The following is a 14,046-nucleotide window of genomic DNA, read 5'->3' as shown; positions in this document are numbered from 1 at the left end:
GACCTGGCAAATTCACAAACCCATCATGAGACAGCTATAAACATTTTTGAACAAAGTTTTTCAGATCCAACTTTCATTTTGGTGTTCAAAAATACTGCACATAAATAGACATCCCTCATAAAACAATGAATGATTGTAATGGAAACTTCTCCACTTTCTTTCATCGATTTGATCAAATCCTCCACGTACAAACAATACATCACTGCTCCTAAACAGTACACATTCACCTGCAAGAACACACAAGTTCTACTTGGCATATAGAGTAGACACTACCACCAAATTTACTTCTGAAATTCACAATACAACAAGGCAGCAAGTCTCCTTACAATAAAAAGGCAAGATATGTAATGTAATCCATCTATATTGATTGACTGACACACTCGTTTGGTTGGCCTCCCTGCCCTTAGTTCCCTAGTGCATTACAGATCCATTATTACTCAACTGTAGTGAGGAAATGCAATTGCCCCTTCAAAGGGTTAATAGCTATTTACATTGTATTATATGTTGTTTATTGTGTTCCCTGAGAAGGGTCAGATGTTGAGTTTTTAAGTATTCAAGAATGTAATATTTTTACATAAAGATTATTGCAATTTTTCTGGCATATAGACAAGGGAAAGTTTTAATGTGTAAAAATGATTGTGGCATTTCTAGTAATATCAACTTGAGATCTATATTCTTGATACATCATGGAATTGAGCTTAAGGCTTTTCTTTCTCTCTCTGACCTACTTAGAAACCAACTAAGAAAAAAATGTATTTTTTTCTTCACATGTAAATGAACATCGCTGAGATTCAAATGTTAATGGTCCATGAATACATATATTTGGTGATGTGTGGGGCTGATAAAAGGTGATCAAGATTGTGGGCAGATGAAAAACGAATAGGAAATCCTTTCTAGTTGGAACGTTGCATCACTCTAGTTATCATTCAGAGAATTCCCTTTCGTAAATTCCCCCAAGAGATTGAAAAAAGTGTATAAAACCAGATCTCAACCTTCTCGAAAATCAGATCAATAATCAACTCTACGATCACCTGAGAGCTGATAGTTGCTGTGATAAATCACCAAAATGAACGTGACTGCCTTTAGCTGCAAAAAGCTGACTATGGCTATGTTGCTGGGACTGTTGATGCTCAGCATGATTGACAAATTTCCATTTGCAGGTGACTATGTCCAAATGTTCTACTCTGTTTTTAATCTTTCAGCTGAAAATGCTACTTCTGTTTTGCTGTTGATGAATTGTTTCCTTTCTAACCAATCTTTGTTGCTGTTGTTTTTTTAACGCAGATGCTCAGTCTCCGGTAGACTGCTGTCTTTCATATTCAAAGAAAGCTTTACCTCTGAAACTAATTGCAGGCTACGTGAGGCAGTTCTCAAACGAGCTCTGCAGCATCAATGCAGTCATGTAAGTGCAAATTGTTCTTTGGTTTGTTACAACGAGAAAGATATTTTAAAGCTACCTTTATGCTCTGTAAGTACATTTAAAATACACAACACCTGTACAGTAATCTGTCAATTTAATCAAGGTTCTTTCAAAAAATATTTCTTCACAGATTTCACACAAAGAAAGGCCGAAGTATATGTGCAAATCCAGGCGATGAGTGGGTGAAGAGGATTATTGAACGTTTTCTGAAGTAAGGAAATAAGATTACTTTTGTCTATGTACAAATTTTTGCTGAACGATTAAGTGCGGTATATGTCTACTTTGCTATTATCTTTTATAAATAACAACCTGTAATGTGCTCACTGTTTTTTTCATTAAACTAAGAACCTCCTTGCAGGTTTGAATATACTGAAATACAAAATTTTACCAATTAATCATTTTTGTCAATGTATTTACCAAAACAAGAACACAAACGAAAACTGAGTGAATGTAGAAATGTTAGCAGGACATTCTCCTCTATACCATTACCTTCTTTAAAGTGTCCTTAGAGAGTATTTTACCATTCCTTGGTTCTGTGTGCCATTAGATCAACGCATTGTGCCTTTGGACAACTATTATTTTAAAGCATATTCACTGAGAACAAACAGTGACAATTGAAGAAAAAAGATGGTATAACCAATTGAATGAACTTCAGTCAGGCTACTTGAACCTGAATGTTGAAGAGTCTGTACTTTGATTTTGAAGGATCTTGTAACTTATTCCCTTTTTCTTTTTATTTTCTAGGAAAGAAATGGGACAGAAGTGAAAGACTCAGCTACCTCAATTCCATGGACATCAGGAAATGCCACTTCTTTATAATGATGCATAAAGACTGTTTGTTAAATTACTTTATTTTGTTGCTCAATTAAATAATATAATTTATGTGCATCCGATCAATCTCTCTAAAAGCGTTCAGATTTTGAGTCAGTCATAAGCTGTTAAGTTCCCCAAAATCAAAATTGCATTTCTACACATATTGCATATGGCTTGAATGTGAATTGCAACTCATTGTAAATTGTATGTTTTATCTTTATAGCTTAGTTATGAACTTACTAAACCAAATGTATTGCACAGATCAATAAACACTGCTTCAAAAGCATTATTTTTGATCTCATCGCAACATGTATCTATTCATATGCAGATTAAAGCTGTTTCATTAATTGAGGTTGAACTGTCTTAATCAGTGCACCAAATGGCCAATGATTGACCTTCAAATATCCACATACATTATTTGAAATGAACTTTTCTGGCGGTGTAGTGGTGTTAGTAGAGAATCCATCAATGGAGTATCTGGATTACCAACAAGAAGATCTGAGTTTCTCTCCCTCCCAATTTTGCTGGTTAAAATGTCTTCATTAATAAACATGTTTTCCTCTTAAACCAAGTAAAAGGCTATTTTTGTTTTTCTTCCTGGTGCTTGGGCTGCATTTGGAACCGATCTGGCCTGTTGCCAATGAATTGCTGGTGGTAAAGGTCCTTCATGAAATCATTTTGATCATTCTCAACCCAATGTACACTGTGAACAAATCTACAATACATAACAGCTTATAGTTTTGATATAAATGGTCAGTCTCACTCACGGAGACCCTAACCCTTGCTCTCTGAAGCTGGGAATAAGGCACATTGTTGGGAAAGAATAGAGTGAATTTTACAATCATTGTCAAGTCCACAACTGGGAAGACGGTGGTCCTATAGGTTGGGCCATTGGTGTGTTTAGGAAAAAACTTTTCAAACGTTGCATTGCATTAATTTATTTCAAGTGTTGCGTGGCCTCAACATTCAACTGGTATAGGGGTATATTTATTTAAATAATAAAAACAGAAAAAGCTGGAAATACTCAGCAAATCAGGCAGCATCTGTGGAGAAAGAAACAGAGTTAACGTTTCAGGTCAAAGACCTTTGGAGGAAAGATCTTCAACCTGAAACGTTAACTCAGCCGAGCGGAGCGGAGGGAGCGTCCGATAAAAGGCGGGATTTCAGAGCGCTGAGAGGAGCCGAGCGGAGCGGAGGGAGCGTCCGATAAAAGGCGGGATTTCAGAGCGCTGAGAACAGCTGAGAGGAGCCGAGCCGAGCGGAGGGAGCGTCCGATAAAAGGCGGGATTTCAGAGCGCTGAGAACAGCTGAGAGGAGCCGAGCCGAGCGGAGGGAGCGTCCGATAAAAGGCGGGATTTCAGAGCGCTGAGAACAGCTGAGAGGAGCCGAGCCGAGCGGAGGGAGCGTCCGATAAAAGGCGGGATTTCAGAGCGCTGAGAACAGCTGAGAGGAGCCGAGCCGAGCGGAGGGAGCGTCCGATAAAAGGCGGGATTTCAGAGCGCTGAGAACAGCTGAGAGGAGCCGAGCCGAGCGGAGGGAGCGTCCGATAAAAGGCGGGATTTCAGAGCGCTGAGAACAGCTGAGAGGAGCCGAGCCGAGCGGAGGGAGCGTCCGATAAAAGGCGGGATTTCAGAGCGCTGAGAACAGCTGAGAGGAGCCGAGCCGAGCGGAGGGAGCGTCCGATAAAAGGCGGGATTTCAGAGCGCTGAGAACAGCTGAGAGGAGCCGAGCCGAGCGGAGCTGCGACCGAGTTCGAAGTGACGTCAGGAATCAGATCAGGGGAGGCACCTGATTGGTGAGTAGGTTCAGGTGAGTATTTCTCCTTATCTACAGTAACTGAAGTAAAAGGAAAGGGAAGGTCTGCAGGTCTTATAGGAAGTAGCGTTTATTTTTTAGTGAATCAAGGTCCCTAGTGTAGTTAACATTCTCTAAATTGAGAACAATTTAAAGGAGTAAACTCCTTAAAGGGAGTGGTAAGTAGTTTTTCTTTCCTTTTTTTTTCTCTTGACATTGTAGTTGTTCTTAAGCTAATTTAAGGGTTAAGTCATGGCAGGAGATCCCAGCGCCGTGTCATGTTCCTCTTGTGGGATGTGGGAATTCAGGGCTCCTTCCTGTATCCCTGATTCCTTCACCTGCGGGAAGTGTGTCCAGCTGCAGCTATTGTTTGACCGCTTGACGGCTCTGGAGCTGCGGATGGATTCACTTTGGAGCATCCGCGATGCTGAGAAAGTCGTGGATAGCACGTTCAGTGAGTTGGTCACACCGCAGATAAAAATTACTGAGGGAGATAGTGAATGGGTGACCAACAGACAGAGGAAGAGTAGGAAGGCAGTGCAGGGGTCCCCTGCGGTCATCTCCCTCCAAAACAGGTATACCGTTTTGGATACTGTTGGGGGAGATGGCTCACCAGGGGAAGGTGGCAGTGGCCAGGTTCATGGCACCGTGGCTGGCTCTGCTGCACAGGAGGGCAGGATAAAGAGTGGCAGAGCTATCGTGATAGGGGACTCGATTGTAAGGGGAATAGACAGGCGTTTCTGCGGACGCAACCGAGACTCCAGGATGGTATGTTGCCTCCCTGGTGCAAGGGTCAAGGATGTCTCGGAGCGGCTGCAGGACATTCTGGAGGGGGAGGGTGAACAGCCAGTTGTCGTGGTGCATATAGGCACCAACGATATAGGTAAAAAACAGGATGAGGTCCTACAAGCTGAATTTAGTGAGTTAGGAGTTAAACTAAAGAGTCGGACCTCAAAGGTAGTAATCTCAGGATTGCTACCAGTGCCACGGGTTAGTCAGAGTAGGAATGACAGGATAGCTAAGATGAATACGTGGCTTGAGAGATGGTGCAAGCTGGAGGGATTCAAATTCCTGGGCCATTGGAACCGGTTCTGGGGGAGGTGGGACCAGTACAAATTGGACGGTCTGCATCTGGGCAGGACTGGAACCAATGTCCTAGGGGGAGTGTTTGCCAGTGCTGTTGGGGAGGGTTTAAACTAATGTGGCAGGGGGATGGGAACCGATGCAGGAAGTCAGTGGGAAATAAAGTGGTGACAGAAACAAAACGCAGTAAGGGAGAGTGTACAGAACATGACCGGACAGATGGTCTGAGAAAGCAGGGCAAAGACCAAGGGAAGTCTAGATTAAACTGCATTTATTTCAATGCAAGAAGTCTGATGGGCAAGGCAGATGAACTCAGGGCATGGATGGGTACATGGGACTGGGATGTTATAGCTATTACTGAAACATGGCTAAGGGAGGGGCAGGACTGGCAGCTCAATGTTCCAGGGTACAGATGCTATAGGAAAGATAGAGCAGGAGGTAAGAGAGGAGGGGGAGTTGCGTTCTTGATTAGGGAGAACATCATGGCAGTAGTGAGAGGGGATATATCCGAGGGTTCGCCCACTGAGTCCATATGGGTAGAACTGAAAAATAAGAAGGGAGAGATCACTTTGATAGGATTGTACTACAGACCCCCAAATAGTCAACGGGAAATTGAGGAGCAAATATGTAAGGAGATTACAGACAGCTGCAAGAAAAATAGGGTGGTAATAGTAGGGGACTTTAACTTTCCCAACATTGACTGGGACAGCCATAGCATTAGGGGCTTGGATGGAGAGAAATTTGTTGAGTGTATTCAGGAGGAATTTCTCATTCAGTATGTGGATGGCCCGACTAGAGAGGGGGCAAAACTTGACCTCCTCTTGGGAAATAAGGAAGGGCAGGTGACAGAAGTGTTAGTGAGGGATCACTTTGGGACCAGTGATCATAATTCCATTAGTTTTAAGATAGCTATGGAGAAGGATAGGTCTGGCCCAAAAGTTAAAATTCTAAATTGGGGAAAGGCCAATTTTGATGGTATTAGACAGAAACTTTCAGAAGTTGATTGGGAGAGTCTGTTGGCAGGCAAAGGGACGTCTGGTAAGTGGGAGGCTTTCAAAAGTGTGTTAACCAGGGTTCAGGGTAAGCACATTCCTTATAAAGTGAAGGGCAAGGCTGGTAGAAGTAGGGAACCTTGGATGACTCGGGAGATTGAGGCACTCGTCAAAAAGAAGAAGGAGGCATATGACATGCATAGGCAGCTGGGATCAAGTGGATCCCTTGAAGAGTATAGAGATTGCCGGAGTAGAGTTAAGAGAGAAATCAGGAGGGCAAAAAGGGGATATGAGATTGCTTTGGCAGATCAGGCAAAGGTGAATCCAAAGAGCTTCTACAAATACATAAAGGGCAAAAGGGTAACTAGGGAGAGAGTAGGGCCTCTTAAGGATCAACAAGGTCATCTATGTGCGGAACCACAAGATATGGGTGAGATCCTGAATGAATATTTCACATCGGTATTTACGGTTGAGAAAGGCATGGATGTTAGGGAACTTGGGGAAATAAATAGTGATGTCTTGAGGAGTGTACATATTACAGAGAGGGAGGTGCTGGAAGTCTTAACGCGCATCAAGGTAGATAAATCTCCGGGACCTGATGAAATGTATCCCAGGACGTTAAGGGAGGTTAGGGAGGAAATTGCGGGTCCCCTAGCAGAGATATTTGAATCATCCACCGCTACAGGTGAGGTGCCTGAAGATTGGAGGGTAGCAAATGTTGTGCCTTTGTTTAAGAAGGGCGGCAGGGAAAAGCCTGGGAACTACAGACCAGTGAGCCTGACATCTGTAGTGGGTAAGTTGTTAGAGGGTATTCTGAGGGACAGGATCTACAGGCATTTGGAGAGGCAGGGACTAATTAGGAACAGTCAGCATGGTTTTGTGAGAGGAAAATCATGTCTCACGAATTTGATTGAGTTTTTTGAAGGGGTAACCAAGAAGATAGATGAGGGCTGTGCAGTAGACGTGGTCTACATGGACTTCAGCAAAGCATTTGACAAGGTACCGCATGGTAGGTTGTTACATAAGGTTAAATCTCATGGGATCCAAGGTGAGGTAGCCAATTGGATACAAAATTGGCTTGACGACAGAAGACAGAGGGTGGTTGTCGAGGGTTGTTTTTCAAACTGGATGCCTGTGTCCAGCGGTGTGCCTCAGGGATCGGTGCTGGGTCCGCTGTTATTTGTTATTTATATTAATGATTTGGATGAGAATTTAGGAGGCATGGTTAGTAAGTTTGCAGATGACACCAAGATTGGTGGCATTGTGGACAGTGAAGAAGGTTATCTAGGATTGCAACGGGATCTTGATAAATTGGGCCAGTGGGCCGATGAATGGCAGATGGAGTTTAATTTAGATAAATGTGAGGTGATGCATTTTGGTAGATCGAATCGGGCCAGGACCTACTCCGTTAATGGTAGGGCGTTGGGGAGAGTTATAGAACAAAGAGATCTAGGAGTACAGATTCATAGCTCCTTGAAAGTGGAGTCACAGGTGGATAGGGTGGTGAAGAAGGCATTCAGCATGCTTGGTTTCATTGGTCAGAACATTGAATGCAGGAGTTGGGATGTCTTGTTGAAGTTGTACAGGGCATTGGTGAGGCCACACTTGGAGTACTGTGTACAGTTCTGGTCACCCTATTATAGAAAGGATATTATTAAACTAGAAAGAGTGCAGAAAAGATTTACTAGGATGCTACCGGGACTTGATGGTTTGACTTACAGGGAGAGGTTAGACAGACTGGGACTTTTTTCCCTGGAGAGTAGGAGGTTAAGGGGTGATCTTATAGAAGTCTATAAAATAATGAGGGGCATAGATAAGGTCGATAGTCAAAATCTTTTCCCAAAGGTAGGGGAGTCTATAACGAGGGGGCACAGATTTAAGGTGAGAGGGGAGAGATACAAAAGGATCCAGAGGGGCAATTTTTTCACTCAAAGGGTGGTGAGTGTCTGGAACGAGCTGCCAGAGGCAGTAGTCGAGGCGGGTACAATTTTGTCTTTTAAAAAGCATTTGGACAGTTACATGGGGAAGATGGGTATCGAGGGATATGGGCCAAGTGCAGGCAATTGGGACTAGCTTAGTGGTATAAACTGGGCGACATGGACATGTTGGGCCGAAGGGCCTGTTTCCATGTTGTAACTTCTATGATTCTATGATTCTATTTCCAGCATTTTCTGTTTTTATTTCAGATTTCAAGCATCTGCAGTATTTTGCTTTTTATATTTACTTCAAGGTAGTCTCTCTCTCTCTCTCTCTCTCTCTGTCAGAGGATCCTGGCTCCTGCCTATTTGTTAGCTTTGTTTTCGATGAGAGGTGGCCAAGGAACATCTTGTGAGCTGCAGCTTGTCGATGGCTGAAGTGTGGCTCTTTGTTTGGTTGCTTTTTCCGCTCAATGGTGACATGCAAGGTGAAGAATAACAAAGGTGGGAATCAGTCTCGGTTAAACAGGTTGGCCTGGAATTCCCTGCAATGGTGATAGTGGCAACGGACAGCATAAGTTAGACCGCTGTGTTCCCTGATCCTCCAGTGGCGAATTCAGTGGAGAAATAATTGGAATACGCTGCAGTGAACATAGCGGTGGATTGGGAGCAGCGCGGCCAATGTCTGATACACATCCAAGGTACCAGGGCCCGACACAGAACGAAACAACAGGTTAGTTAACAGGGACACGTTTAGGAGCAATGGCTCCGATCTAATAATGTGGGGATGGGCCACAGTACGTACGGACAGACTGTCCAGCTGGGTTTCATTTGATTGATTGAGTTTGAACTGAAACAGCATAAATATATAAATCGACGTTATGAAGAGACCTGTATGCATAGGGTTGTCTCCCGAACTGTGTGTGATCCCCTAATATGAAAATATCAGTCAGGGGCAAATCAGAATATGCCTGCTGTCAAAACATTTACTTTATTACTTAATTGAGGTTTAAGATTTCAATGAAGTTCCTGGAACAAGTCAGTAAAAAGTTACCCTCAGGCAACCTGCTGAGCAACTGAATTCTTTACTGATTCTGAGCCTTTCAATAAAGTATACAGTTTTGTAGCTCCTATGCATATACATTATGTATAGTACAGTGGTGTCGTTGTCCCAGCTTTCACTCTATTCTGGTACAAGGTTAATCCATTTGCTTTTCAATTAAATATTGTAGTCATTATTCTTAGAACAATTGTGATTTCATATCCAGATTCTCCATGAGCAATCTGTTTCCTTTTTGTTTTTGCTTATCCATTTATAAAATAACTTTTATTTACCTGGTTGCTCCCTAACATTGCCAGGGATGTTACTTTGGAATCACAGTTCCAAGTGGCTAACGTTTCTTCTCAGGCATTTAACGTACACCACAGTGACCTATGTGGTTATTTTAGAACAAAAAGAGTCTTGATTTATGAAGTTGAGGCTAGAAACCTGTTAGGTAAGCAGTTAATTCTAGCAATTCTTGAGTTAATAGGCCATACTTAAGTGACATTTAAGATTTAGAGATTAGTTTAAGATTTCAATGAAGTTCTTAGAACAAGTCAGTAAAATGTTAGCCTCAGGCAACCTGCTGAGAGATTGAATATTTTACTGATTCGGCACCCTCTAGCATCATTCTGTGCTGGTCTAAGTGGCTGTGGTGTTCACAGTGGCATTAATTCAGCAAACTCAATCTCGCTATTGATTTTACTAGGGGGTGGAGCTATGATAATTAGCTGTTCAACTTTTTCAGCGGGGGTCTCTGGAGCAGTGCAAAAGTCCCAGCAAGTTGTGGTGTGATGTATGTAATGACATAAATCACTTAAGAACAAATGGGCACAATCTTAAAATTAGAACTAGGTGATTTAGGAGTGAAATCAGGAAGCACTTTCTCACACAAAAGGTAGTGGAAATCTGGAACTCGCTCCCTTAAAAGGCTGTGGATGCTGGGTCAATTGAAACTTTCAACACTGAGATTGACAGATTTTTGTTAGGTAAGGGTATCACAGGATAATTAACAAAGGTGAGTAAATGGAGTTGAGGCACAGATCAAACATGATCTAATTGAATGGCGGAACAGGCTTGATGGGCTGAATGGTCTCCTTTGATACAATGGAGCTGACTCTGATTCTGCAATGGCAGCAGGACCATTACTCTTTGAGACCTGACCTCATGTATGTTTGGTGACTCTGTTCCTTGCACATGTGCATAATGCCTGGGTAGGGGATTAATTCACTCTCTTTTGTGTATTGTTCATGAAAGCCAATGAGGAAGAAATGTTCTGAAATCAAGAGGCTTGCCAAGATTGTTAATTTGTATACTTTAGCTACATGCTCTTCAGATGAATGCTAAGCAATAGAGGAACTGGGGGAAAGCGAGATCAGGAACCTTCCCCAAGTTTAGGTCACCATACTTGTTTTTTTATTTTTTTCTCTTCTACTCCTTCATTCATTCCCTGACACTCAGGCATACATGCTCCACAGCAGCATAACACACAATATTTTAGCACATAAACTTTGTCAAGTGTTAAGTGTCAGCCTTGGACCAGTGGTAGCACTATTGCCTCTGAGTCTAAAGTTTGTGGGTTCAAATCTTACTCCAGAGACTAGGCTAACACTCCAGTGCAGTGCTGAGGGAGTGTTGCATTGTCAGAGGTGCCACCTTTCGGATGAGATGTAAAACCGAGGCCCTCTCAGGTGGACATAAAAGATCCCATAGCACTATTTGAAGAGCAGGGGAGTTCTCCTCAGTGTCCTGGCCAAAATTTATCCCTCAGCCAACACCAAAAACAAATGATCCAGTCATTATCTCATTGCTGTTTGTGGGACCTTGCTGTGTGTAAATTGGCTGCCGCGTTTCCTACATTACAATAGTGACTACACTTCAAAAGTACTTAATTGGCTGAAACACGCTTTGGAATGTCCTGAGGCCATGAAAGGTGCTATATCAATGCAAGCCCTTTCTTTTCTTTCTTTGTTTGAAGTGATGTCTTTCCAGACCATTGTAAAATATGGATTTCTTTGGATCATTTAAGTTCCCTTGTGGAGGAGCCTCATAGGGTAATGATGAGGTGTCCACCCCCTCATCATGACCTTACGGCAGCCAGCATCTCTCACTCCAACTATCACAAGCATCAAGCATTGGAACAGGTACATCCATTCCATTCAGTTAGTGAGTTGTAGGAGAAATCACTCGCTGAAATTCAGAGCATGAGTGAGGAGGAGCGAGTGGAGATGGTGCTGGAAGAGTGTGAACCTGCTGGCTGCAGGGACAGCTTGAGGACTCCTCAGATGCAGCACAGCCATGGTCAGAATTGTGGCATTGTGGCACTGCTGCAATAAATAGCAATGATCAAACAACCAAAGAGGCAGCTCATAGCAAATGGGAAAAATCAATGAAGTAGGGCAAAAAAAAGGAATGGCAAGAAAGAACTACCAAAAACTCTACAAAATAAGCAGGATATTGGGCTCGATAATACCAGGGCTGCGGGTTCGCGGCGGGGGGGGACGACGATTGGGCGCGTGGGTAACGCGCCCGGTGAAATCAGTCTGCCCCGTGCCCGATCGCAGCCTAATTGGATCCACTTACCTGGTCTTCTGCGTTCCTCACTGCTGATCTGCACGTCGGGGGGACTCCGCATGTGCAGTAAGATCTGTCAGCTGGAGGAGCTCTATTTAAAGGGGCAGTCCTCCACTGACAGATGCTGCAAGAAATAAGAAAAATTACAGCATGGAGCAGCACAGGGGGAAGGCTGCTCCCAGGTATAATGATGCCTCACTCCAGGTCCTACTAGATGGGGTGAGGAGAGGGGGGAGGACAGAGACCCTGCCACCGGCGGGCGGGAGGAAGTGGCCTGCCTCTGCCACCAAGAAGGCCTGGCTCAAGGTGGCAGAGGAGGTCACCTGCACCACCAACATATCGCCCACCTGCATACAGTGCAGGAGGCGCTGCAATGACCTAAGTAGGTCAGCCAAAGTGAGTACACTTACTCATTCCCCTACACTCCATCTGCAACATCACCGCCCCCACCCCACATCTCCTTCTGCACTGCCAACACTACTCTGTCACATCACCCCTCACACCCACTCAAAGCTCATCCTCATCTTACCTGCACTTACTCACCTCGCCAGTACTCATCCCGCCACTACCACTCAACCCAATCCTCATACAATCTCATGGCTCTATCACATACTCACCCTCTCATGCATCTCTTTCACAGTCAGCCTCACTCAACCTGCCACTACCTGTGCTGCAGCTACAGGGCATGCATCACATATGTGCAGTAGGCAGCGTAAGGCAAACGTGTTGTGAGCATGAAGGGGATGCACAAGGGTGTTTGAGGGTTTGTCATGGTTTTTACTTGTATTTAATTTCTGACCAACTCACATTACATATTATATTGGCACCACTACTGCCACGTCTGTGTGAATCTTGTCCGGTTCGTGCAATAATGCCCTTTCCTGAGGATCACAATGAAGACCCACAACTGATGCCACCCATTGTGTCACTGCAGAGTGGGTGTAGGTGTATTTGCAGGGCTCTTTTGTGCAGATGACTGAGAGACATCGGCGATGTCCCCGGTGGCACCCTGGAAGGATGCGGAGGAGAAGTTGTTGAGGGCAGTGGTGACTTTGACAGCGACAGGTAAGAGGATGGTGCTTGGGCCAGCCGGGAGCAGCTCGGCATGAAGGAGGCTGCAGATGTCCACGACTACATGTCGAGTGACTCTGAGCCTCCGTGTGCACTGCTGCTCAGAGAGGTCCAGGAAGCTGAGCCTCGGTCTGTGGACCCTGTGGCGAGGGTAGTGCCCTCCGCGACGCGTCTCTCTCTGCCTTTGCCCTCCCTCCTGCTGTGCAGGTGGATGTGTCACAGCACTGTGTTGTGGAGCTCCATGTGACAGAGGTGGACGGCGTGGCCGGCGAGGCTGGTGATGCTGTTCGCCCTCTGAGGAGGTCATGACTGCAGCTACGGCGGCCCCCATCCGGAAGATGTACATCTGAGGGGGTCTGCAAGGTAGGTACATGTGTCTGGACACCGGGGTAAGTGTGCAAGTTGGTGAATTTGATTGTTAGGAGGAGGGTGGTGGAGGCCAAACTTTGTCCCAAGCGACAGAGTGGCCTCCTGCAATGAGTGAGGGTCTCCCCCCCCCCCCCCCCCCCCCCGCCAACTGTCAAATGGACCTTTGCAGCTGCCACAGGCTGATGGCTGCAACACGTCCATTTCAACTGGGAGTATTTCCCCCAGTGCAGGAAACAGTCCCAGTTGTTTGTAAAATCCCACCCCTCCTAATATGACAGGTCAATCAGGTCTCTAAACGACCTGAAATAGCAAGATAAATACTGTCATGTGGCACCCCGGCTTTAATTGCCTGCGGGAGTCCCACATGCGGGGACCGCGCGCGCACATCGGCACGTCTGTGGGGAACCCGGAAGTGGGCGGGTCGGAGCCGGGCTCCCAACCCGCTCCGGGATTCCCCGATTTTCGGAGCCCCCCGCCAGAAACGCCCCTGATAGCGGGTGCTAATATCGGGCCCCCAAGGTGTTTAAATGGGCATTGAAAGCTAGTAGTGCTTGCCAGAGTTGAGACCAGCTTATTAGTTCAACATTTCCACTGAGGAGAGTGCATGTCACATACATTCACTCTCAGCTCCCCTGGTGCTGGCTCCATCTGATTACACTCTACTCTGCACTTCAAGTCATGAGTGTGTCTATGGCTTTCAGGCCTGCTAATATGCACTGCATTTGTCCAATCACAAGTGCCACTGACACACATTATCGTGGAATTGGCCCCATTATGCAATGTGGGATGTTTGTTTTTATTAAGGTACCACTTCTGAGGTGAAAAAATTATTGTTTCTCAGATGTTATACTCATCATTATATTGTTAATAGGACCTATAATATCCTTCTGCTCTGCATGCGTAGAGGTCATTGGATGGCATGAGCAGATTTATTCCTCTTTGGAGACACACAGAAATAATTAAAGTCCTACG

The 14,046-nt window shown here is 44.8% G+C and overlaps 1 protein-coding gene across 1 annotated transcript; it reads left to right on the top strand.

Moving 5' to 3' along the window:
• Window positions 1-910: 910 nt before the first annotated feature.
• On the top strand, window positions 911-2,800 carry LOC137331148 (C-C motif chemokine 20-like). Its single transcript, XM_067994753.1, has 4 exons — window positions 911-1,160; window positions 1,285-1,402; window positions 1,551-1,631; window positions 2,165-2,800. Exons 1-4 carry the CDS (start codon window positions 1,067-1,069, stop codon window positions 2,184-2,186), a joined length of 315 nt encoding a protein of 104 aa, XP_067850854.1. The 5' UTR covers window positions 911-1,066; the 3' UTR covers window positions 2,187-2,800.
• Window positions 2,801-14,046: the final 11,246 nt, after the last annotated feature.

This window comes from Heptranchias perlo, chromosome 13 (genome assembly GCF_035084215.1).
Source record: "Heptranchias perlo isolate sHepPer1 chromosome 13, sHepPer1.hap1, whole genome shotgun sequence".
NCBI classification, from domain to species: domain Eukaryota; kingdom Metazoa; phylum Chordata; class Chondrichthyes; order Hexanchiformes; family Hexanchidae; genus Heptranchias; species Heptranchias perlo.
Note: the sequence above shows the minus strand (reverse complement) of the source record. Positions and strands in the feature narration are given on the sequence as shown.